This window comes from Emydura macquarii, unplaced genomic scaffold (genome assembly GCF_026122565.2).
Source record: "Emydura macquarii macquarii isolate MOO-44397 ecotype Brisbane River unplaced genomic scaffold, CSIRO-AGI_Emac_v2 contig_320, whole genome shotgun sequence".
NCBI lineage: Eukaryota > Metazoa > Chordata > Testudines > Chelidae > Emydura > Emydura macquarii.
The window spans coordinates 651,170-674,921 of NW_027130457.1; the positions used below are offsets into that span (position 1 = coordinate 651,170).

At 36.9% G+C, this 23,752-nt stretch overlaps 1 protein-coding gene across 24 annotated transcripts in view; it reads left to right on the forward strand.

Moving 5' to 3' along the window:
• Positions 1-21,284, forward strand: part of LOC137167385 (cadherin-10) — a 210,421-nt gene extending 189,137 nt beyond the window's left edge. For all 24 annotated transcript variants that reach the window (XM_067569540.1, XM_067569660.1, XM_067569566.1 and 21 more), the window contains 5 exons: positions 663-799; positions 2,482-2,603; positions 14,025-14,133; positions 17,553-17,804; positions 20,268-21,284. In XM_067569540.1, the coding sequence (XP_067425641.1) occupies positions 663-799; positions 2,482-2,603; positions 14,025-14,133; positions 17,553-17,804; positions 20,268-20,761 (1,114 nt within the window). In that variant the 3' untranslated portion in view covers positions 20,762-21,284. The remainder of the gene's footprint in view (positions 1-662; positions 800-2,481; positions 2,604-14,024; positions 14,134-17,552; positions 17,805-20,267) is intronic.
• Positions 21,285-23,752: the final 2,468 nt, after the last annotated feature.

Here is a 23,752-nt window from a genome sequence, read left to right on the forward strand (position 1 = left end):
TGAAAATACTGCTGGTCAACATATTGTCAACATTTTTTATTTTGATTTTTTAAAAACTTGATTTCTTTTATATAAGTCTACACTAAACTATAGGAACTGAAAACTTGTAACAGTAGTTTCAAAAAGCTCAGAATGAGTTGTCAGTCTGATGTCAATGTTTTTTCAAACTGAAAGAAAATTTTCCTCTCAGGAAAAAGGTGTTTAATTACTAATTTATACAATGTCCCTCCCCCAATCCCTATAACAATTCATATTTTAATATGGTATCATTTAAAAAAGAAAACATTCATAGAAGTCTATGAAAGTTACAGGATAAATTGCCAGACTAAATGTAATGGGTAAATCCATATTAAGATCATTCTTAGGATTTGTATTTTCCTGTGCACTAGGTTATTGCATAGTAATTCATAGTAGTAAGAATTATTTTAAGTAGGTTTTTTTGATTTCAGGGACAGTCATCAACATAACTAATAGATGAAATGCACAGCATTTTAAAAGCTTACACTTGTGGAAACTAAGTATTCATCTCATCTGAAGTAACACATTTTTCATAGAATATGCATAGAATCTGAATGATATATACAGATTTATTGTAACGTATGGTTGCATCTTTTCATTTTCAATCACTTACATAACATCTTTTCTTCCTTTATCATATTTAGATTTTCTTTGGATCGTCATACTGACCTTGACAGAATATTTAATATACACTCTGGAAATGGATCCATCTACACTTCCAAACCACTTGACCGTGAGATATCACAGTGGCACAATCTTAGTGTTATAGCAGCCGAGATCAGTAAGCCAAATCTTTTTAGTTTTCCTTGGTTTAATAATTTCAAAACTTCAGTAAAATCCTCCTGCTCTCAGAATAAATTTCTTAAAAATAAATAGCATAGTCCAACTGTGCTTTATACATATTTTCATTCATCTCAGACATTTACAAGAAGCCATTTTGCCATTAAAAGTAAATAGAATAAACCTGAGGTACCATTAAGATTACTATGCCATAGCACTTAATTCCAGCCCCACAGGCACAGAAGATTCTAGGTGACAAAAAAGTCTGTGATTCTTCAAATCAACTCATGAGGAGCATTCATTATGAAATTCACTGTTTTAGGGCAAGCACTACATCACTAGTAAAACTGATAGTTTCTAATGATAAACATGGCTGATGCCACCATTCTTCAGACTTCTGGCCACTGTGATAACTGTGCTGTTCCATAGTATTTTATACTGTGGGAATTCAAGGCCCTTCTATGCTTAACTGAGCTATTAAACTCATTTAAATTCTCAATCTAGTTGTAGTAATTTGGTCTCTCTAAAGGGGTAAGCTATTTTTTTTAAATTCAGGTTTTTAAGGGCAACCAATTGGCATATTAATTGCTTGAAATTCATACCTGCCAGACCCTATCCATATCTGCCAGACAGTCCCTATCCTTTTATAATGTATCACTGTGTTTCTTTGAAGAGAGAAGACATTGTTTTTCATGGCTTTTACATTTCTGCTTTGTTTGCCATTTTTAAGAAATTCAGTATGTCAAGTAGACCTTTCCTACTAATTTCCTACTAATGTTAATACTGAGTACAGTGGGAACATGACCTGAATCTTTAGAAATTGCTCCCAAGATACTATGGCAAGTCATATACCCAGTGAATATTATAATTCAGGATCATCTTCATTGTTGCCTATCCTATTCCATAAATAAAGCAAAAGCATATAAATGTTTAATATAGTTCAGTAGTGGAATTCTCAGAAATGGATGACATATGCATGACTTGCCCTGCCCTACTGAGTAAGTACCTCAACAATTAAAAAAAACAAACAAAAACTATTCAGTTTAGGGCTGCAAATTTGCACTGAATCCTACTCCCACAGAAGTCAGTGGGTATGTAAGCTCTTTTATTTGGTTGCTTTAAAAAAAACAACTCAAATTTTTTTTTCTTACAGTGATTTAAACGTATGTAGCCCCTGATTCGGCTCTGATTTACACCAGGTTTACACTGATTTTACACTGGTGTAATGTTTTTTACTTCACTGAAAGTTTTCCTGATTTATTAAAGGAGAAGTGAAAGGAAAATCAGATCTTTTCAGAGTATGTATGTCTCAATCTAGGGACAGCTCATCAGTGTAAAACAGATTAGATTATATCCATTGTGTTTTGCTTTAAAAAACCAAACTTCCATCAGAACAATACTCAAGCCCAACAATAACAGCAATTGTCATTTGATGTTACTAATAGAGATACTTTTTATATATTACATTTACTTATTTCATTAACAGAAGTAGTGTTTACCTTTATGTAAACAGCCTAATTGCCCACTAGATACCGGTAAATAAATTTGTTTCAATTACACCAGCTGTGGATCTGACCTTGAATGCTGAGCTCTGGAAAAATTTTAAAGAAAACATAACTTTTTTTCCCCCCAATGAGAGGAAGAAATCACTTGTTCCTGTTTTCATTTCTTTTCTTTTGGCAGACAATCCCAAAGATACCACTCGTGTTTCTGTTTATGTTAGAATTTTGGATGTTAATGACAACGCCCCGCAGTTTGCCATATTCTATGATACTTTTGTATGTGAAAATGCAAGAGCTGGACAGGTATGCATTCTGTAAATACTTAAAGCTATTTGGTTTTGCTATCGCACTCAGCTTTAGGTCATTTTTAAAAACGCTTGAGAAAGCATGCTGCTTAAAAAAGAGAGTGCTTCTAGTAGAGTTTATGAAACATAAAATGAAAGCAAAGAATGGCTGTCAGTAAATATCTTTAGACCTGCATAATAATACATAACAATTGAATCAGCATGTAAATTACCAAATTACTTTTCTTTAGTTTTGCAGAAATGGCTTTCTACAAGAGCGCTCTTCATTTTACTCTTAAACTTTTGCATTAGTGGATCTGTGAGTTTTTGTTTTGTTGCTTTAGATGCCTAAGTATATAGGTCTGAAAGATGTGTTCTTAATTGGTTTCAGTGTTATCTTCCCAGAAGAAAGCAACATGGTATAAATAATAATTGGTAATCAAATTTTATTTATTTATTTTTTCAATAAGAGGTCACTACTACAGAGCTCAATTGTACTTTGAATTCATATTTATCGTATTTATAAACATCAGTGTCACACTCATATTTTTATGCAAATGACAATTTATTTTCCAAACAGTTTATGCGAGGGTATAAAACAAAAACATAAAAGATATTAATATCTGAACTGGTAATGTATTATTTTGTTTATCCTTTTATAGGATACTGAAAAATATACTTTGATCAAAGTGAAAAGACTCTGCTGTCTAGTTTCTAGTAGGCAGCTTACCATTAGGGTTGTTGGAAACCCACCAGTTTCCCTATTATGTGTAGTGTGTTCCAGAGCACATTAAAGGCATTTTTATTCTTGGATTAAAGTGGCAGCAGAGGCACCAGAATGGCATGTAAGCATCACAGTACTGTTGAAGAGAGTATGGAGGAGGATTGCAGGCTTATCTGAAAACAGGTTATTTCTTGGACTCCTTCATTTCCAGAGGGCTGTCCCCATGTTATTTTTTCCCCCTTCTGATTGAATTTATAACTGTATGTTCGCTGGCATTGATTAAGCTTATGATGCCTGTAACTTAATCTCTCTGGGTCATTGCCAGTTTAGTTCTGTCCTCTTGTATATTAGTTCCTCTTTTTTTATTTATAATGGTGTATAGTCAAATTTAGACCTCACTTAATAATCTTTCCCACTTCCTACTGATGAATAATCACTATTTATCAAAACGTTTCAATCCCATGCTAGAATATGGTATTTTATGTAGTTTGGTATTTATCTAATTTCTTTATATGTTTATTATGTGTCATTATGTTGACTGGCTTCTTGAAATCTAATATATTAAATAAGAGAAAGCAATATATTAATATGTATTTCTATTGTGATAGTACCTAACATGTGCCTGGCATTTTCCAAACCTGCAGAAAACCACAAAGAATTTACACTATAAATATACAAGACAGACAAAGACACCATAAACACCATAATGTATAATGTAATGTATAATATATACATAATGTATAATAATATACAGAGTGACCTAAACAAATGGGAGGATTGGACCAAAAGAAATCAGATGAGATTCAACAAGGACAAGTGCAGAGTTGTGCACTTAGGATGAAAGAATCCGATGCACTGCTACAGACCGGGGACAACTGGCTAGGCAGCAGTTCTGCAGAAAAGGACATGAGGATTACAGTGGACAAGAAGCTGGATATGAGTCAACAATGTGCCCTTGTTGCCAAGAAGGGGAATGGAACAGCGGTTTAGTTCAGATATTAGGAAAATCTTTTTCACGAGGAGGGTGGTGAAGCACGGGAATGGGTTACCTAGGGAGGTCATGGAATCTCCATCCTGAGAGGTTTTTAAGGTCTGGCTTGACAAAGCCCTGGCTGGGATGATTTAGTTGGGGTTGGTCCTGCTTTGAGCCAGGGGTTGGACTAGATGGCCTCCTGAGGTCCCTTCCATCCCTAATCTTCTACGATTCTATGATAAGTACAAGGTGATGCTGAGTAGGAGTCTTGATAGTTTTCCTCCTCTTCCTCTTCCAAACTATCCTTATTCCACTCTTTCAACTTCCCCTTTATCCACCAACCTTCAGCTACCCTGATCACCCCACTATATAATCATAGAGACAAACACGCCTACAGCCGGTAAGATGGTGTACATGCTAACAGAAGCGTGTAATGACAGTTGTCCTAGAGGTAGAGCAGCCTAAACAACCTGCAGTCTGGAAAGGGTCCCTATCACCTCTTTCCTCTGTGAAGGAGGACTGCATTCATCAGAGAAATCATTGGGTTAGAGTAAGTACAGCCAAATCTATTCCAGATATTGAGTGCTGTCTGGCCACTTTTTCCTCCTATTGAGGGAGGGACAGGCTACTTCCTCTAGTAGCATCCTCAGAGCAGGGATCAGGAACACACCTGGCCTTACCTGCACAGAGTCTTGAGTAGCTGTTGAATCAATAATTATGATGGAGAAGGCTTTTAAATGTGGTTTTCATGATCAGTGCTCAATAAACCAAAGCTGTTTCTCAGTTAATAGACTCTCCTTTACCAAATCTATACAGACTGATTCACTGATCATATGTGCAAATATAATATCTGAAAAATATATCCATCTAATTGGCTAATTCATGGATTTTTCTTCATTAATCTTCTTAAAATTTGTGTTTTTCTGTTGTTGGGTATCTCTCTCGACTCCCTTAATTTATTACAGATTAATAAACACTGGATGTTTTCTACTAATTCTTTATAAACTGTTTGGTGCATTTCATCCAGGTCCATACATTTATATCCTTTTTGTTTTTATCAAATATTCTTTTACCATCTATTTGTTTATCCTTTGCTCTTGGCATCTTCAAGTTTTGTATCCAACAGTTCCCCTGATTAGAGTCCTCAGAAATCCTTGTTAACATTAGTCTTTTTATTATAAGATACATTCAAATATATGTATTTAAAAATGCAGTCCTCATGTTTTCAAGTTGTAGCAATTTTATTTTCCACCATTCTTCTTCTTTTCTAGATGTATTTATAGGACATTCTTACTGCCTTCGATTCCTTAGCAAGAACGATATCTTTGCTTTTTTCTGTCAGTATTTCTCAGTGATTCATTTACTTAAACATCATTCTTATTAATCTCTCATCACTTCCAATTATTTCTTACTTTAGTTCCTTCAGGGACCTTCCCTTCTATTTATATCTCCCCTGAGTTTTAAGCTGTTGTTTTAAATTGAGATTAGCCTTTCTTCTTTCAATATTGTGTGTTTCACAACTCTCCAAGCCTTACTCTATTATGTTTCCAGGTTACTGATGCAACTCATGTTGCATCAATGTACTGTTCGCAATGTATGTTGTGTCATGGGGTATCTAAATCATATGTTATGGTTTTTGTTCCCTGAGTAGAACACAGATACACAGGAATCTTCATTCCATATTTTAGACTAGTGGTCTGGTTACTCCAGTACAATGGTTAGTACCAGATGCTTCAGAGGAAGATTTAAGGAACCCTGCAATGAACTATTTTCATCAGCTAATGGCTGGCTTATGTACTAAAATGCCCTATACCATTCATTATGTTTTTACACCTTTATGATCATAGAATCATAGAATATTAGAGTTGGAAGGGACCTCAGGAGGTCATCTAGTCCAACTCCCTGCTCAAAGCAGGACTAACCTCAGCTATATCATCCCAGCCAGGGCTTTGTCAAGACTCAGCTTAAAAACCTCTAAAGATGGAGATTCCACCACCTCCCTAGGTAACCCATTCCAGTGCTTCACCACCCTCCTAATGAAAAACGTTTTCCTAATGTCCAACCTAGACCTCCCCCCCTGCAACTTGAGACTGTTGCTCCTTGTTCTGTCATCTGCCACCACTGAGAACAGCCTAGCCCCATCCTCCCTGGGACCGCCTTTCATGTAGTTAAAGGCCGCTATTAAATCCCCCCTCATTCTTCTCTTTTGCAGACTAAACAAGCCCAGTTCCCTCAGCCTCTCCTCATAAGTCCTGTGCTCCAGCCCCCAATCATTTGTGTTGCCCTCCGCTGTACTCTCTCCAACTTGTCCACATCCTTTTTGTAGGGGGGGTCCCAAAACTGGACACAATATTCTAAATGCGGCCTCACCAATGCCGAATAGAGGGGAATAATCACTTCCCGCGACCTGCTGGTAGTGCCCCTCCTAATGCAGCCCAATATGCTATTAGCCTTCTTGACAACCAGGGCACACTGTTGACTCATATCCAGCTTTTTATCCACTGTTACCCCCAGGGCCTTTTCTGCAGAGCTGCTGCCTACCTCGTCAGTCCCCAGTCTATAGCTGTGCATGGGATTCTTCCTTCCTAAGTGGAGGACTCTGCACTTTTCTTTGTTGAACCTCATTAGATTTCTTTTGGCCCAATCCTCCAGTTTGTTTAGGTCACTCTGTATCCTATCCCTACCTTCCAGGGTATCTAGCAGTCCCCCCAGCTTAGTGTCATCCGCAAACTTGCTGAGAGTGCAATCTACCCCATCCTCCAGATCATTAATGAAGATGTTGAACAAAACCGGCCCCAGGACTGACCCCTGGGGAACTCTGCTTTTGACCGGTTGCCAGCTAGACATGGAGCCATTGATCACTACTCGATGAGTTCTATGCTCTAGCCAGTTCTCTATCCATTTTATAGTCCATTCATCCAACTCATAAACTTGCTGATAAGAATACTGTGAGAGATAGTATCAAAAGCTTTGCTAAAGTCAAGGTATATCACATCCACTGCCTTCCCTACATCCACAGAGCCAGTCACCTCATCAATCAGGTTGGTCAGGCATGACTTTCCCTTGGTGAATCCGTGTTGACTGTTCCTGATCACCTTCCCCTCTTCCAAGTGTCTTAAAATGGATTCCTTAAGGACCTGCTCCATGATTTTTCCAGGGATTGAAGTGAGGCTGACTGGTCTGTAGTTCCCTGGATCCTCTTTCCTCCCTTTTTTCCAGTCCTCAGGGACCTCCCCCTGTTGTCCCCTCTTATTCATCTCCTATCAAAACTAAACATTCCCAATCTTTTTACACAGTCTTTTCATGGAAATATTTCCATTTCTGTAGCTATTTTACTCACCTGTCTCTAGATCACCTTATGTTTCTCTCCCTCTTTTGAGATAGATTGATCAGCAGAGTGCACACAATCCTTGGCTCTATTGCAGTTGCTATATACCAGTCCAGCAATGAAAAGCTGCTGGTGAAGGATATAATAGTGTGGGGGAATCCCTGGTGGCATTTCCAGACAGCAATCTTTTTTTTTTTCTCCTTGGTTTTGTATTTTTCTTGAAAAATCAATAAGCAAAGAATGCAATGAGTAAAACATTGAAATTATTTCAATAATAATTGCTAGTGACACCAGGACAAAGGAATGTACACATGTAACTTTATTTCTTTAGTTTCTGCTTTTTCCTTAGAAAAAAACAAAACAAAACAACAAGTGCGTGACGAAAGGGCGTGAGGCAGTAATTTACTGTACGCTTGGAGAATGCCTAGCAAAATGGGGCACCTACCAGTATATACAATTAAATAGTAATAGTGTACAAGTTATACATATTATGGCATCATATATCAGCCCTATGACATCTAGTAATAGCAAATTTAAGTGTATTCTCCCCTATTTTTGTCACCAAATATCATTATTTTCTCAAGTGTTGTGCATGAATTTCTTTTAACCATTCCAAATAAACTGGAGGTTTGTTAGGACTTCCATTTTCTGAGTATTAAATTTATTACTTAAACAAAGTACATTTCTTGGTGCTTGCTGGAAAATCTAATGTGTATAATAATTCCAATATACGCATTTTGTTTTATATTCAGAACTGTGGAAAAAAATTTGTATATGTTGCTTCAGTATATTTTTGGTAAGAAAAAAGTAGGTGGAACAGGGTAGCTGATGGTTGGTGGCATCTCCAGCGTTAATTAGCTTAAACTCACTTTATGGACATGCTCTAGCATTCAGTAAAATCTGTTTAAGATTTTGTTCTTGAAAAATCACAGTGATAATGCACAAGATGTTTCCCATGTTCTGCCTTTTTTTAAAAAACAGTTTACTTCTGATAGTGGGAGATATAACTGAACTTCCGACTCATCTATTTTACCCCCATGAGTCGGGAGAGACAGAGTTAAGCCATTTATTATTGTCCTTGCTTACTTAATTTAACAAAATGAACTAGTAGATATATTAGTTCATTTTTCCATATCGTACCTAGTTGCTATTTTATATGTGATTGTAGTATTTTACAGAAAGTGTCATGTGACCCAGGCAGGTGATTTTAAGAACCTGAAGGAAGACTACTTCATTGCTGGAGGACTGAAACATTTGAAACTAGAGAAGAATGAATGATTAATAGCAAGCCAGAAGGGATGACTGTGATCATCTAATCTAAGTTCTTGTATAGGAGAAAACATAGAACTTTTGTAAATAAACTTCTGTTTGAACTACAGCATAACTTTCTGAAAAACATTCAATATTGATTTCAAAATTTCCAGTGATGGAAAATCCATCACAACCCTTGGTAAATTGTTGCAAAGGCTAGCTACCCTTATTAAAAAGGTGTGCTTTATTTCTAGTCTAAGTTTGTCTAGCTACAACTTCCAGTCATTGGATCTTGTTATAACTTTGTCTGCTAGCCGGGTTACCAAATTTCTGTTCCCCATGTAGATACAAGTCACATGTACATACTTGTCTCTTCATTACGCAAAACCGATTGAGCTCCTTGAGTCTTTCACTATAAGTTGGGCTACAGTTTTGTTGCATAGGTCACAAAAATTGTGAATTTGAATAAAGTCCATGAAATCTGGGAAATGGCTGTTAAAACACACTTGATTAGGCTCCCAGACCGAGTGGCGGTGAGAGCTGGCGCACACAGTTAAAGTCCACTCAGGTTTGGCCCATCTGCCCCTCCATAGATGAAGATGGAGGGGCAGATGAGTCATACCTGAGTAGTACTACAGCTCCATGCACCAGGTGGCAACACGTGGAGCAGGGCCCAACCCTGTGGGACAGGAGCTGCTATCACAGGGTGAAGTGTCTCCAAGGCCCCTCCCCACCTTTCAGCACACCCACTGGACTCCTGTGTGTTATTTGGTGACCCTTCTGTGACTTTTCATTTTTTTTTCCTCCTCCTGGTCTGTGAAATTTATTATAAATGTCTGTGCCAAATGATAACCTTAACTATAAGGCATGTTTTCCATCCTTTAATCATTGTCTTAGCACAAATAAATAAAACCACACCTGAATTTTCAGGCAATTGTTCATTTATGCTAAAATTTGTGAAATATTTGGAATACTTGAGTCAGATGATCAAGAACAATAATGAACCAAATTTAGTGTTTTTATTTGCAATGTATTTTGCAAATCAGTTTGAATATTCAAATCATCTCTAAATGTGACCACCTATTTATTTACATTGTGTGTTTCACCGATATCTTTCTTAACATAGAGGTAATGCTAACTTTATGACCATTACAGATACATAAATCAAGAGCATAGCATGTAGGGAACTTAGTAGGATTTAGCTCACTAAAACTCCTACAACTTTGAATCAACAAATAATTAACAATAATAATACAAATGTTCTTTAATTCCAAAAGAGGCTAGTACCAGATTCAGATAATCAGTTGCTTCCTATCCTTCCATTTAATAATGTATTTTATGAGCAATTTAAGCGTAGGTTTGACTGATACTTAGATGGGGGGCGCTCCAGAGAAAATCCTGTGGCTGCAAGAAGTGTTAATAGTGAGTCAGGTGGCACACTTCCTTCCTGCATAATGTTAGATGGCTCTGCTCTGCTGGAGGTGCTGTCGTTCAGGTCAGGTGTACAACCATGGGAACTAACCACTTTTCATTAATGATCCCATGGGGCATTTTAAAAATAGTCATGATGTTAGTCCTCACCAAACTGAGCCTGGCTTAATTGCATGCTGTCCTCCTAAAATTCCCATGAATATTTCATCTGACTTAATTCCCTCCTAAATCTTGTTTAGTAGTGTTGTTGGCCCAGAATGATTGCCATATTCCACTTACGACATGGCTATATCTCACTGATGGTGTGATTCCTATTGTCTGAAAACATTTTAGGAGTCTTTACTACGAAAGAGGTTACATAAAGTAAGTGTGTGTGGGAGAGAGATGGAAGAGCTGTAAAATTCTAAATGTGCAGGAATATTATGATTGGTCCTGGTGCCAGTGTATATATGTGGAAGTGTCTCAAGCTAAATTTCATTGTTCCGTTGAGTTTGCCTATTGGCAGAATTAAATTTTTTAAAACGATTTTTTCCTTCAGCCTAAGCTATGACACACTTGTCTATGATAATTCACTTATCTAATTGTATAATTAAATATATGAGGACTTCCCTTGTGCCTTATGCCTTAAGAATAAAGCCACTAGAATTAAAGTAGTGTCCCAATTCATGGCATGACACTGTAAAGTGTGTCTTGACTGATATATGTGTTTATAATAGCACATTTCATCTAGAGATACCAAAGCACTCAAAAACTATACAGACGGATTTTTAATTATACATACATGTATATATATTTTCAAGGATCACTTCACCAATTGTAAACTAACTAGGGGATTGCTTTGTAGAGCTATATCCAAGCCATCTGTGAAGTTGCTGCAGGAAAGCTAGAAGCTGCAGCTGAGAAACTGCTGGGGCTTTGACCAAACAGGGAGCCTAGGAGGCTATTGCCAAGGCAGAGACTGACTGTGACCAGACTGACTGAGATTGGCCTGAAGTGAAGGCAGGGAGAACAAACGCCACCTTTTTCTTTGGCAAAGTGCTGTCAGGGGAAGGGGGGTAGCCAAGAGACTTTGAGGATTTTCTTGAGTCTGAGAAGAGAAGTGGTCTTATTGTCTAACCAGGGTCCCGGGTTACTGACCTCTTGTTAATATAGCTCCAAGCTTCAGCAGGATTGTGCAGGTTGGAATGATCCCAAGTTAGAATTGCTCTGGGCCTTTTTTCCTTGGCTTGACTACTTTACTGGACCAACAGAGTGCTGTCCCCAGCTTCAACATCTTCAAACACGCCCATGCAAGCATCTAGAGCTCTGAAATTCAGAGGAGCGTGCTGTCAGGGGTAGGGTAAATGGTATCAGGGTAAATGTAAGTTGGTTAAGTTTTATTTACTGCTGTAAACTGCATTTATTAATTGATTGAACTGACCCCTAGGGGTATTGTAGCCCATACAATGGAGTATGAAATGTTCTGATTTTTATATGTTCTCTTTAATGTAGTTTATCTCAATCTGTTATTGTATCATTTTTTTCTAAATTGTTAAGTAATGGCGTGTTAAATCTAATTTAAGAGTATATTGTTTGTTTATAATTGGTACTTTTGGGTTAGACCCAGTGCATAGATTAGCTCTGGTTTATTCTTCCAGGCTCCCAAGGCATGCCAGTGAGTGTGCATGGGGTTCAGCTAGGTGGAGGCATCAGCAAGATTAATTTTCTTATAAGTAAAAGGACTGTTGTGGAGGGGTGGGTAGAGGATTCCCACCTACCCAGCATCAACACTGGGATATTCAGGATCTCTGTTACTGTCATCATCATCAGATACCTAGGCACATATGTGAGTGCTGCCAAGTAACCCAGAAAGCAAAGGAGACTATTTGGAGAAGGATAAAGGAATGTGCCTGAGAGAGAGAGAGCTTCTGAGTGCAGAGAGTGCCAAAGGTTGCAATGCAAGAGTTTTGCATCTGCATTGTGGAAGGATTGGAAGAGAGAAGTGGGGAGTTAGATGAGTGTTTGAAAGGCCTGAGAGAGGACGTTGCAAAGGATGATCTATCTTATCAAGAGTTTTGATGGTAGGAATAAAGATATTCAGATACATTTGGGAGATTCTCAGAGACAAAGCAAGCAGGATTTAGCACAGTGTTTCTTAACCTGGGGGTTTAGAGGGGTCGCAAGTGCAGAGCTGGTATTGGGGGTGGCAAGAAAGGCAATTGCCTGGAGCCACAGGGGCGCCATGAAACTAAGTTACATGCCTCAGCCCCGTGGGGGTGGGACTCAGGCTTCAGGGGTACAGTAGTTTGGAAAGGTTAAGAACCACTGATTTAGCATGTCATAGGAGCAAGATGTGTCCAAAATGACAAGTAGAGTTCAGGCTTGAGGAGCCAGGAGGATTGTAGGGCTGATAACAGTAATGGAGCAGGGAGGATACGTAGGTGGGTTCTAAAAGAAACTTCAGTTTTTGTCAAGTTGAGCTTCAGTAGGCAAGGCAAGATGTCAGTCAGTGGAGAGGTAGTTTTGGTAACCATCCTCATAGAATGGTAACTGAGGCTGTGTGATTGGGAGAAGTCACGCTGGGATGAAGCAGTAAAGATCTCAGACTTGCATCTCATCTAGGAGATGGTCTTTGCAGTAGCTAAGTGCCAGCAAGTTTAAATGAAGAACTTCACTGGTTCACTGAATACTTAAATAGAAGAATGACAGGGAATCACCACTACTTCCTGTAACATTTTCAACAGGCTTTCTTTGGAAGTCTGCAACCCAAGTACCCTGCTGCTGCTTAAGTTATGAGATCTGCCCAGAATCCCAAATCCCAGCCTGGGGTGATAAAGCTGTATGTCCTTTAGCATTTTGAATAGAACTTTTGAGAGGCATGGTAAACCATTTTTTCCCCTCAGAAACTCTTAATTTACATGATTTTCTGTGCTGAGGAATGCACAAATAAATTTTATTACAAATTTAGAAGTTTTTGTTTTGTGGTGTTTGACTTTGGACAGTTTTTGTTTCCCCATCTTCCACCTTTTTGCCACTTAGTGCAATAAAGTTAATGTCTAGTGGTTTTTCTTTTCACTCCCTTGCCCTCTTGCAACTTCCTCAAATTTGGAAGAGGTAGTGGTAGTTATGTTTCATTTTTGCTTTTGCCACTCCAACTTTCCAAAGTTGATGCCGAAGTGTTGAAAAGTTGAGTGGAAAAAAGGAGACAATGAAAGAAAAATCTTTTACCTTTAGTGGGGGAAAAAAATAAAATTAAAACTTTTTAAAATTAATTTCAGTTTTCAAACATTTAAATATAATAAAAATTTCAGTTTGAAATGCAATGAATACTTTTCTTTTGAAATTGACATTTTCCTATGAGAAATTAATTTAAAATGTATGACTGTTGTATGTCTTGCTAAAAATATACAGAAAAACATGAAAGGGGCAAAGGTAGGTAGTGGTTCAGAATTTTAGGGGGAGGTGGTTGTTTTGAGTTTATAAGCACTGGGTTTAAACTTTGCTTTGCAGTGTTTGGAACCCAAACTCTGGACCAACGAGTTTACTTTCTATTTTTTGCACTTCATCAGGAAAAGAAACAGCATATACAATGAAAAGTACATTTGATAGGTTATCCTATTTTAGGGTATTATTCATAACAAAAGAAATAAATATGGATTCCTTCCATATTTCTCTTAAAGATGGCACTGCTCTTTGAAGTAAGCAGAAAATTGTATCACAATTCCTGCTTGTTTTTGTTCTTCCTTATTTGCAGCTAATACAGACCATAAGTGCAGTAGACAAAGATGACCCCCTTGGAGGACAAAAATTTTTCTTCAGTTTAGCTGCTGTTAACCCAAACTTTACTGTTCAGGATAATGAAGGTAAAATACAGAGCTTGCACATGACATAAGATTTATCTTTAATTCCAAACATGCTACAGGTATTTTCATGAAATGTCTGGACTTGTGTTTGCAAAAGTTGAGGCCTGTTAACTGGGAAAAAGGATTGGGCCTTCATGGGCCACAGAACCTCATGCAAATAGCAAACAAAATTAATTTTACAACTGTGGAATTACCTATAAGCTTACTGTGCTTATAACCCTTTCTTTGCCTTATCCATGCCAACACTTTATGGGATATATATTGGAAAATTTGGGTATCATCATGGCTTATATTGCAAAATTTTTGTGGGTGGGGGATATTGATAGAAATAATTTCCTTTGTTTTAAAATGAGTAAAGATTTAAATATTTTACAAACCCAAAAATGTAAGCTTATTTTTAAGTAAATCTGCATCAAGATTTCAGTTGCATTTGGTGGCTTTACATGCTTTCAAAATATAGTGATTTTGCTGCCTTTTGGTTTGGGGGATCATTATAAACTGAACTAAGCGGAAAATCAGGAGAGTAATGTTAATCTGATCTATGTAAAATTAGAAAGAAGTTCATACTGTGAATCAAGACTGCTGAGTCTTGATCAGCTCTTATTTATTAATGTTATTAAAAAACAGTTTCCCAAAGGGGGACACAGCACTTGGTTTTAGCCCTGGAAAGATGATGGTGGTGCCTAGCAGCTCCAGTCATAAACCAGGGACCCATAGTGCTAGGCTCTAGGGACAGACAGTCCTTGCCCCAAGACGTTTATAATCTAATTGTAAGGGAAGAGACATGAGGAGCACAAGGAACAATAAGACTAAGATATCAGACTTTGAAGTCTGAATGCAACAACTTCAGGCTGAGGTTTTCAAAACTACCTATGGGACTAAATGCACAATTGCCATTGAAATTCATGGGAAATGGGTGTCTAAACCCACTAGGCAGCTTTGAAAATAGCATTGACACCTGATATCTGGGGTCTTTCCAAGGTAAGAAGCAGTGTTATCCCTTTTTGGGTAGCTAAGAATGTTCTTCGTTCTGATAGTATAAAACTGTTGGTGGCTCCTATGGGTCACAGGACATTGGACCTTAAACTGTATGAAGCTGCTCAGGAGTCTGGAATGTTTAAGTAGTCCCAGTAGCGATGGATTAGTAGGGAGTAGATGAGACAGTTGAAGGCTCATGATAAATGCCATCTATGACATATCTATAAACTACATGTAGTGGTTATAACCATTTAGGACACCGTAACCAGAATATAACTTCACTTAAGTCATATAAAGGCCACACACCTGTATTCACTGGAGGTTATACTTCATCTATACACATTCAAAAACAAATGACATATTTTTTCTTGTCATTAAGCCTCTTATCTGGAAACAAATAAACTAATGTATGCTCTAGAGAGGTATGCCATAAGTACAAAAATGATGGAATCTCAACTCATAAGATAGTTTTTTGAGGTAGGTAAATGCCTACCATACATATCAGTTGTCCTTGTCCTGCAGAAGATTTCACTTTATACAATCCCAGTTCACCTATTCAACCTCATTTTAAACTCACAGAATCCTAGACTCAAAAGAAGAATCTTTCTCAGTTTTGTTCCTTTGTCAATGGTTTAGTAAGATCCTACAACATTGACAAAAGTTCTTCTGGCCAATGTACAAACAACACAGAGTCTGGAAATATCCAATTCTTTTTGGTTGTGGGTGCAAGGCAGTGTATAGCAGAGGCTAAATCTAATGACTGATTTTTGGAGTGGTATGGGGGGGAGGAGGAATAATGGGAGCAAAGGAAGCTTGAGCAAAGGGACTCACTTCTTAGGGTGAGATTCCTAAGATCTCTATTGCATAGTCCGGGTCCTTCCCGTCTTCTGTTTCTTTGTAAAGTTGAATGAGGCTGATGACTCCAAATGTATAGCCACTGGATTTTTCTTTGTTCATTTGTCATTTCTTTTTCTGTCGGTTGCCAGGAAAGGCTTTCAGGAGTTTCTGTCTTCTGTTGGGGAAATGGGACATGACATGAGCACTCACCCATTGTCTTTTTGACTTTTGTTAGAATTATGAAACTAACCAGCATAAAAAGAACTGAAACCAGAATGACATCAGATGGGAGGAGTTGTAAAGGAACATTTTAGAACATCTGTGATGGAATGTTCATCATTCCTTAGCCTTCTAGATCAAACCAAATGTAGTAGTTTAATAGATGATATGTTCTGGGGACTAGATCCTGGCAATGCAGAGGATGGACTCTAAGAAAATATATCTTTTCCATTTCTAATTATATTCTATACTTCTTATAGATGGATTACACTCATTAACTTCAATGGAAAGTCAGCTGACAGTACAGATAATGCTCTTCTATAAGAGATTGACAAGGTTGATCAAAGAGGAAACATTTGCCCTTATTTCTGGTTTCTGTATTTTTGTCCTATGTTAGAAGGAAGAACAGCATCCCTCCTGTCAGCTCTGACTTACAGGGTGGCTGTTTGCACAGCATTTAATGCTACAGTTTACACTACAGATTAATAACAGTATGGTAAGACTCTGTGTTATTTGCACTTAGAGAGTATCTGGAGTAAATACACATTTCTAAACTGCTTAGGAATACAGTATTGCATTTTGATCTTCTGAATGCCTGAGGTAATCACTCTTCCAATCATATTTCAGCATGAGATACTGAGGAACACAGTGCATTGTCCAACATTTTGAGGCTGTTTCCCTATAAGGAACTACTTATTTATTTTATAGATGGCATTCCTAGGAGTATTAGTACAAGGAGGCTAAATTATGAATCTTTAAAATCAGAATACATGTTGTATTTTCTTTGTTTATGCACAACGTATCTCAGGTGGCACGTGACCAGGATTCATCACCATATTTGGTCTGCTGGTTGGATCATTAGCTTTCCCCCACCTGCAATGGGTACTGACTGGGGAGTGTGACATGAATGTCGATCCATGATGCCCATGTGTTAGATAATGCGAAGTGAAAGATTTTTGTTTTTCTTCTTTTTTTTGCGTGCGTGCCTTGGCTAGAGTGTATCTCTTGACAGGAAATCTAGGTGTGGGATTCCATTATTTATGCACTGCATGTGACTGAGATGCCATACACTGAGGCTGTGGTGAAACCATAATTTTATTTATTTATTTTTCAGGGCTGCATGATAGCAGAATCACAACCAGCCTGACTGGGTGCACAGCGTTGTGGTGGTACACAGGGGGAGAGAGGGGCGAGGGAATAGAGAAGCAGCCTTTTTGTCAAGTTCAAATACCAATAGAAAAAAGGCCAATATCAGATGTTAAGGAAGTGCAATTTCCAAAATAACATAGTGAACCACAAACTCTGATAACAATGTTTGTGTATATTATATTTCATATGAATTTTATAGTTATACATTAGTAACAGATTATTTTTAACTAATATAGATAACACTGCCAGAATTATGACGAGAAGAAATGGTTTCAGCAGACATGAAATAAGCACCTATTTCCTGCCCGTGGTGATATCAGACAATGACTACCCAATTCAGAGTAGCACTGGTACTCTGACAATTCGAGTGTGTGCCTGCGACAACCGGGGGAATATGCAGTCCTGTAACGCTGAGGCCTTGCTCCTTCCTGCGGGTCTTAGCACAGGTGCTTTGATTGCCATTCTCCTCTGCATCATTATACTGCTAGGTAAGTTATAGAAAAATGTATCTTTTCTTAAATGAACCAATATTTCAGAGATACACAGGCCTGACCAGTTGCAAGCTACATGGTTTTGTAAAATTAGAGTGGAAATGGCTTATATTGTAGTGAACTTAGTCACCTAGAAACTACTACACCTAAGAATGAAAAATTCCAGGTTGTTAAACTGTTTAATCAAATTTCAGTATGTAAATAGCAGTACCTGCATACTTACAGTGAAGTTGTTCTCTAAAAAAAATGACTAGGAGGGTTGAACTACATAGCAAAGTCAAATCAATGCAGAGGGACTTCAGTTTTTGGCATTTACAGTTTGGCATTTCAGTTTTTGGCAGAGAATAGTAAAATGTACTTTTAATCAGATAAATGATTTGAGAGTCTTTGACCCCTTCACCCATGTGAAACCATTAGCTATAGCCCTTTGCAATTGAAAATATACTAGAAATGCTTGAGAGAGCCAAGCAAACAGGTCAATACTTTCATCTTAAGAATTTAAGTTCACGTAGTGTTTCACCCTTCTTAGGGAAACAGTGTTCTTTTCCCTATGAACTGGTGGAGTTTACTCCCTGAAACAATATATCTTGTGAGAACTAAAGGGAGGCCAGGACACTCTTGAAACTCCTAAAGTGCTTTGGTTCAAAAGGGATCTAGTAGATAAAATTAGATAAGAAAAGAATATATTTAATAGGAATAAAGATGACAATTTCAGTGTGTGTTCCATGAGAACACACACAAAAAGGTTGGTCCATGACCAATGTTATTTTATGTAAACTTTATTTACGTTAAGCAAAACATACTTATTTTGCCATGGAATGCCCCCAAATGCTTATTATTCTAACATTTCAAATATTAAAATACATGTCTAGTTTCTTCTATCAATAATATATACACTTTTTTTCTCTCTCTCATGCACATGGAAAAAAATTCCAAAGGAATATTAAGTAAAGGGCAAATTTTACTATTACACTGGTAAATCAGATTTCACTGATTCTGTTCAGTGCAATAGGTTTGTGGCTGATCCTGCTAGCGTGGCCTAAATGGAATTTGTGTTTACAGGCTCTTAGTCCGCCAATAAGAAAATCACATTTAATGTTACTTATAAAATACATGACATAAGATCTTTGCCTTTCTTATATAGCTAGCATTCATACAATTGAGCCTTTACTGGGCCCTAGGAGAAACCTGATTTAATATTTCTTTAACACTGAGTCACCCCATAATTTTGTGTCTTATGAACTGAAGAGTAAATTATTCTTTGTAGGGGTATTGCAGTGTTTTAGGAAATGTCCTAAATTTTAATGTCTCCTGTGGAATATAGGGGAGTGAAAGAATTCTAGAAAAATTGTAAAGGGTCTTGCTGGTATTAAAAACCTTAGTCTGCAAGTAAAAATACCTTATGGTAGTTTTATTTATCAAGGCTAATTTTCTTACAAATGGGAGAAAGAAGCTCAAATGATGCCTCAGTAATCATAAAGAACAGATATTTCTAAGAACATACAAGATCACCATCGGGATTTGTTTTATGAAAAATTGTCCAATATAATGTTGAAATATTTTTTCAGAAGTCACTTTGGTGAAATGATGCATGTAGCTGTGGAGTATAAGGGAGTTATCTATGTTTTTTATTAATATCATATGCACCTCATATGCTTGATATTATGCTGCCTGAATATATGGGATTAAGGGGAAACAAAACAAAGACAAAGACAAGGTAACACCAGAAAAAAATACCTAGCCATTTCTTATCTGAATAATGAGTGGGGTGTTTATTTGCCCATTAGATAGTGCTTAAGTGTTTAATGTTTAGATTTCTTATTGGCAGGGAGAGAATATTTGTGTTAACTAAAAACAATAAAGAATGATTACAACCAGCCATAAAGTGAAAACATGCTCGTTCTCGAACAGAATCACCATTACATAGACACCAATCAATAATATTTTGACTCAGTTCCACCATAGTCTATTCACGTAGATTCCTGTGCACTAGTTTACAAATGTTTAACTTTACAAAGTTTGAAATTGTCAGAAACAAGCTGTTTGGATGTGGAAGGCTATGAGGATTGAATTTTATGGTTTTTCAAAGTAACTCACGCACAGTTTGAGCAATCTGCTTCAAACTTTGCAAAAATATTTTCCCTCACCATCAAAGTAGATGGCTGTTTTCAGCCCAAACCAATGTGTCTAGCCAAAGATACAGAAAATATTTAATGAGTGCATCCTTACCTGTAGATATGCCCACATCTACAGTTAGAGCACATTTTGTCTTAAACACAATATAGTTTTTATACAATACACAGTAAGGTGTATCAAAAACCAGGATGGAGTCTTTGATGTTTAAGGGAATCTTAAGTGGAGTTGGTAAAATTTAGGTAAAGTTAAACCTATTGTATCTGCTAAGATTGCAGCTGAGATCTTTAGTTTATCTATCTGCTATTCTGTTTTTGTTTTTTAAAGTTATAGTAGTGCTATTTGCTGCTCTGAAAAGGCAGCGAAAGAAAGAGCCTCTCATCCTGTCTAAAGAAGACATCAGAGACAACATTGTGAGTTATAATGACGAAGGTGGCGGAGAAGAAGACACCCAAGCCTTTGATATTGGCACACTGAGGAATCCTGCAGCGATTGAAGATAAGAAGCTTCGACGAGATATCATCCCTGAAACATTATTTATACCACGGAGGACTCCATCAGCACCAGATAATACAGATGTCCGAGATTTCATTAACCAAAGGCTAAAGGAGCATGATCTTGATCCCTCTGCACCACCCTATGATTCACTTGCCACCTATGCCTATGAAGGGAATGATTCTATAGCTGAATCCTTGAGTTCCTTAGAGTCAGGCACTACTGAAGGAGACCAAAATTACGATTACCTCAGAGAATGGGGCCCTCGGTTTAATAAGCTAGCTGAAATGTATGGTGGAGGAGAAAGTGACAAAGAAACTTCTTAATCCCCAATAGGTTACATTTTCGTTCATTTGAGAGGAAGTAACTTCACAAACACCTTCTCCACTTGACAATATTTAACATTCAGGAAAATTTTCCTGCCACTCAGCACAAGGGTTTTCTTTTGTTCATTGTCATTCATTCTTTCTAGTAGGATGTCATGGAATATATACAACATTTTATTTAATCACCTTCCAAGAGCCAAAGCTATGGAAATTCAATGTTGTCCATTTTAGTAAGTAAAAGTACTTTCAGAAGTTTGAACAAGGTGATATTCCCTTAAGCAACCTCTTGTACAAGCCGCTTCTGTTAGATACATGTCCTACCCCCTTGCTTTTAAGAAGGCAAAGAAAAAATGTCCACTTCTGTACATTAAAATTTTAAAAAAATGAACATGTGGTGTTAAGTGTGATATGCAGCTGGTTTAAAAGAGTTTGTGCAAATTCATTTCATCGAATTCTATCTGCCAATGTTTTATATTTATATTTTTGTATTTATTTTTAAGAAATAAACCAGTTTTTACAACTATGTTGCCTGGTCTGGGCGATGAATTGGGAATCCCTCCCCTCCAAGATAACTAAGACTACATTCGTAACTCTTTGTAGATAAAGACAGAATGCAATTACTCCTGTAACAACACTGCTTTACTCCAGCCATTTTTTGCAGTTATATGCTGTCTATATGTAACCAAGCATATCCCACCAAAAGTTAATGTGTTCAGAGGGAGACAGAAGCAGGAATCAATTCATTTGATGAAAAAAACATTTTTCAACTGTGAGCAAGAAGATGGGAAGCAGCAGAAGTGGGCAAACAAACTCATCATATTCTTGAAATAGAACTTAAGTAAACATTTTCACTATTAAACTTTAAAGCAGTAGCACTACTCAAATGTATGTGGACCACTTGGGGCCTCAATCCTGCGGTAAGACCTCTAGCACAGCTCCCCTTTGCTGGTCCAGAGTCCCATTAAAGACATTGAGGTCAATCCAACCATAACAGTTTAAACAAAAAAACCCACACCATTTACTTCGTTTTTGGTAAGGCACCTTAACTGATGACAAAGCTTTAGTTTATTAGAATTAGAAGGTGAATTACCTATTCAAAAAGATTACATCTTGACAGCACTGAAAACATTATTGATCCACAGAACAGGTACACCCCCAATATTTTTACTAACATGCCTCTGTTAAGTTCTACAGATACCTTCTAGAGATCACATAATAAAAGGTATGAAACAACAGTTATTAGATTATAACAGGAATCATGGTCTAATGAGTACAGAACAGAGGAGATACTCAAGACATCTTGGTTCTCTAACTGATTCTCCAAACTTTAGATTATATAAAATTTGTTCAGTCAAATAATTTTTAAGAGGAAAAAATCTTAAACATTTGTATAGTGAACTTTTTCTGATTTTCTTACTGGTATAAATTCAACAAATATTGTAAGGATACTAACTTTTTGAGAGATGTAATGCAGCATGCTTATTACAACACAGTTCTGTTTTCCTTAATGGAATGCTTTAAACCCAGTGCAGTTGAGTGGTAGGCATCCAAGTTCCTTTAGTGTATAAAGATCAAACTTCTAATGAGTTACATCTTCGAATTATGAAAAACATGCATATTATTGATTTTTCCCTCCTTTGAGTCCCCTCTTGAAACTCATTTTAGCTTACAAATGCAGAATATTTAGTATTTTTTATTTTATCTGATAGGTCATAGAAAATCATCAGTTCAAAGCTATATCACATATATTTAGTTCATTTAAACAGCTACCCTTTTCCATAGTTATTTAGTTAAACAAGACACAAAAACTGACCTACCTGTTTGTCTTAGGACAAAAGTCTCAGTTACAGTGATGTAAAAACTATTGACTTTAATAGCACTTGACTCTATTTGTAACACTAAGTTACCCATAGGTCATCGTCAGAACTGAGTAAATTCCAGATGCAGAAGATAAAAGTTTCTTTATGGGGCAACTTTTATTTTCATATCCAGATTTTCCACGTTTCCCTGTAATAGAAGGCTAACAACATAAGTTTATATTACAAATGGGCACAATACTCAAATATCAAGTTCAAATACTGTTCTCTAAAGAAGAATCAATATCAGTAAGTATCCATTTAATGGGAGTTGCACATGCAGCTACCTAAGCATATAATACACAGAGGAAATGAGGAGGTATATGTGTAGATTGCATATTCAAGACTGATCCCAATGTGCCATTTATATATTACTTCTATGAAAAGACAAACATTTGCTAGTATAAATCCAGCCAACACTTCTGTATAAAAGAGGCCCAGCAGTTGGTTAGCAAACGACAGGAAAAAATTACTCTTTAAACACATGCAAAGTTAATTAAGTGTGTAATATTTTGATTTGCATTAAATATTTGTTTGAGCAGATAAAGAAGTGTTTCTTTATCACTGCAAAGATATTGAGACCATTTTCCTTGATAAAAATCAAGGCACAATTGTGGAGTACTAAAATTTGAAGGGAGTGGAACTAAAAATATAGCCTTTACATGTTAGGCACCATTTTAGCCACAATCTTTCCGTTAGTAGCCATAGAAAATGGTTATTAAAATAACTAGTCTGGTTCCTGCTCTTGCTGACATCTGCTGAGGTTCTGTAATGGATACATGATGCAGGGGGTAAATATTAAAACAAATTCCTGGTGTTTGATTCATGAAACATATAAATATGAAATATTTTTCACTTTATTAAGAGAAGATAATCCTATCCCTTCCGCATTAAATATTTTTTTACTATTACTATATGTGAATCTGAAGAAATGTGAACTGTAATCTCAACCTTATAAATCTGCTTATTGGACAGGATCATGCAGGGAACCAGTAATCATGGATCCAGATTATATGTCAAATAGACTCAGTCAAATTTGTCAAAATTCATATAGCAGAATGTAGTGAGCCAGAGCCCAGTTTTAGTAAAAATGTATTTTGTTGAGGATAGTTGTCTGTGTGCTTATTGCTTGTAT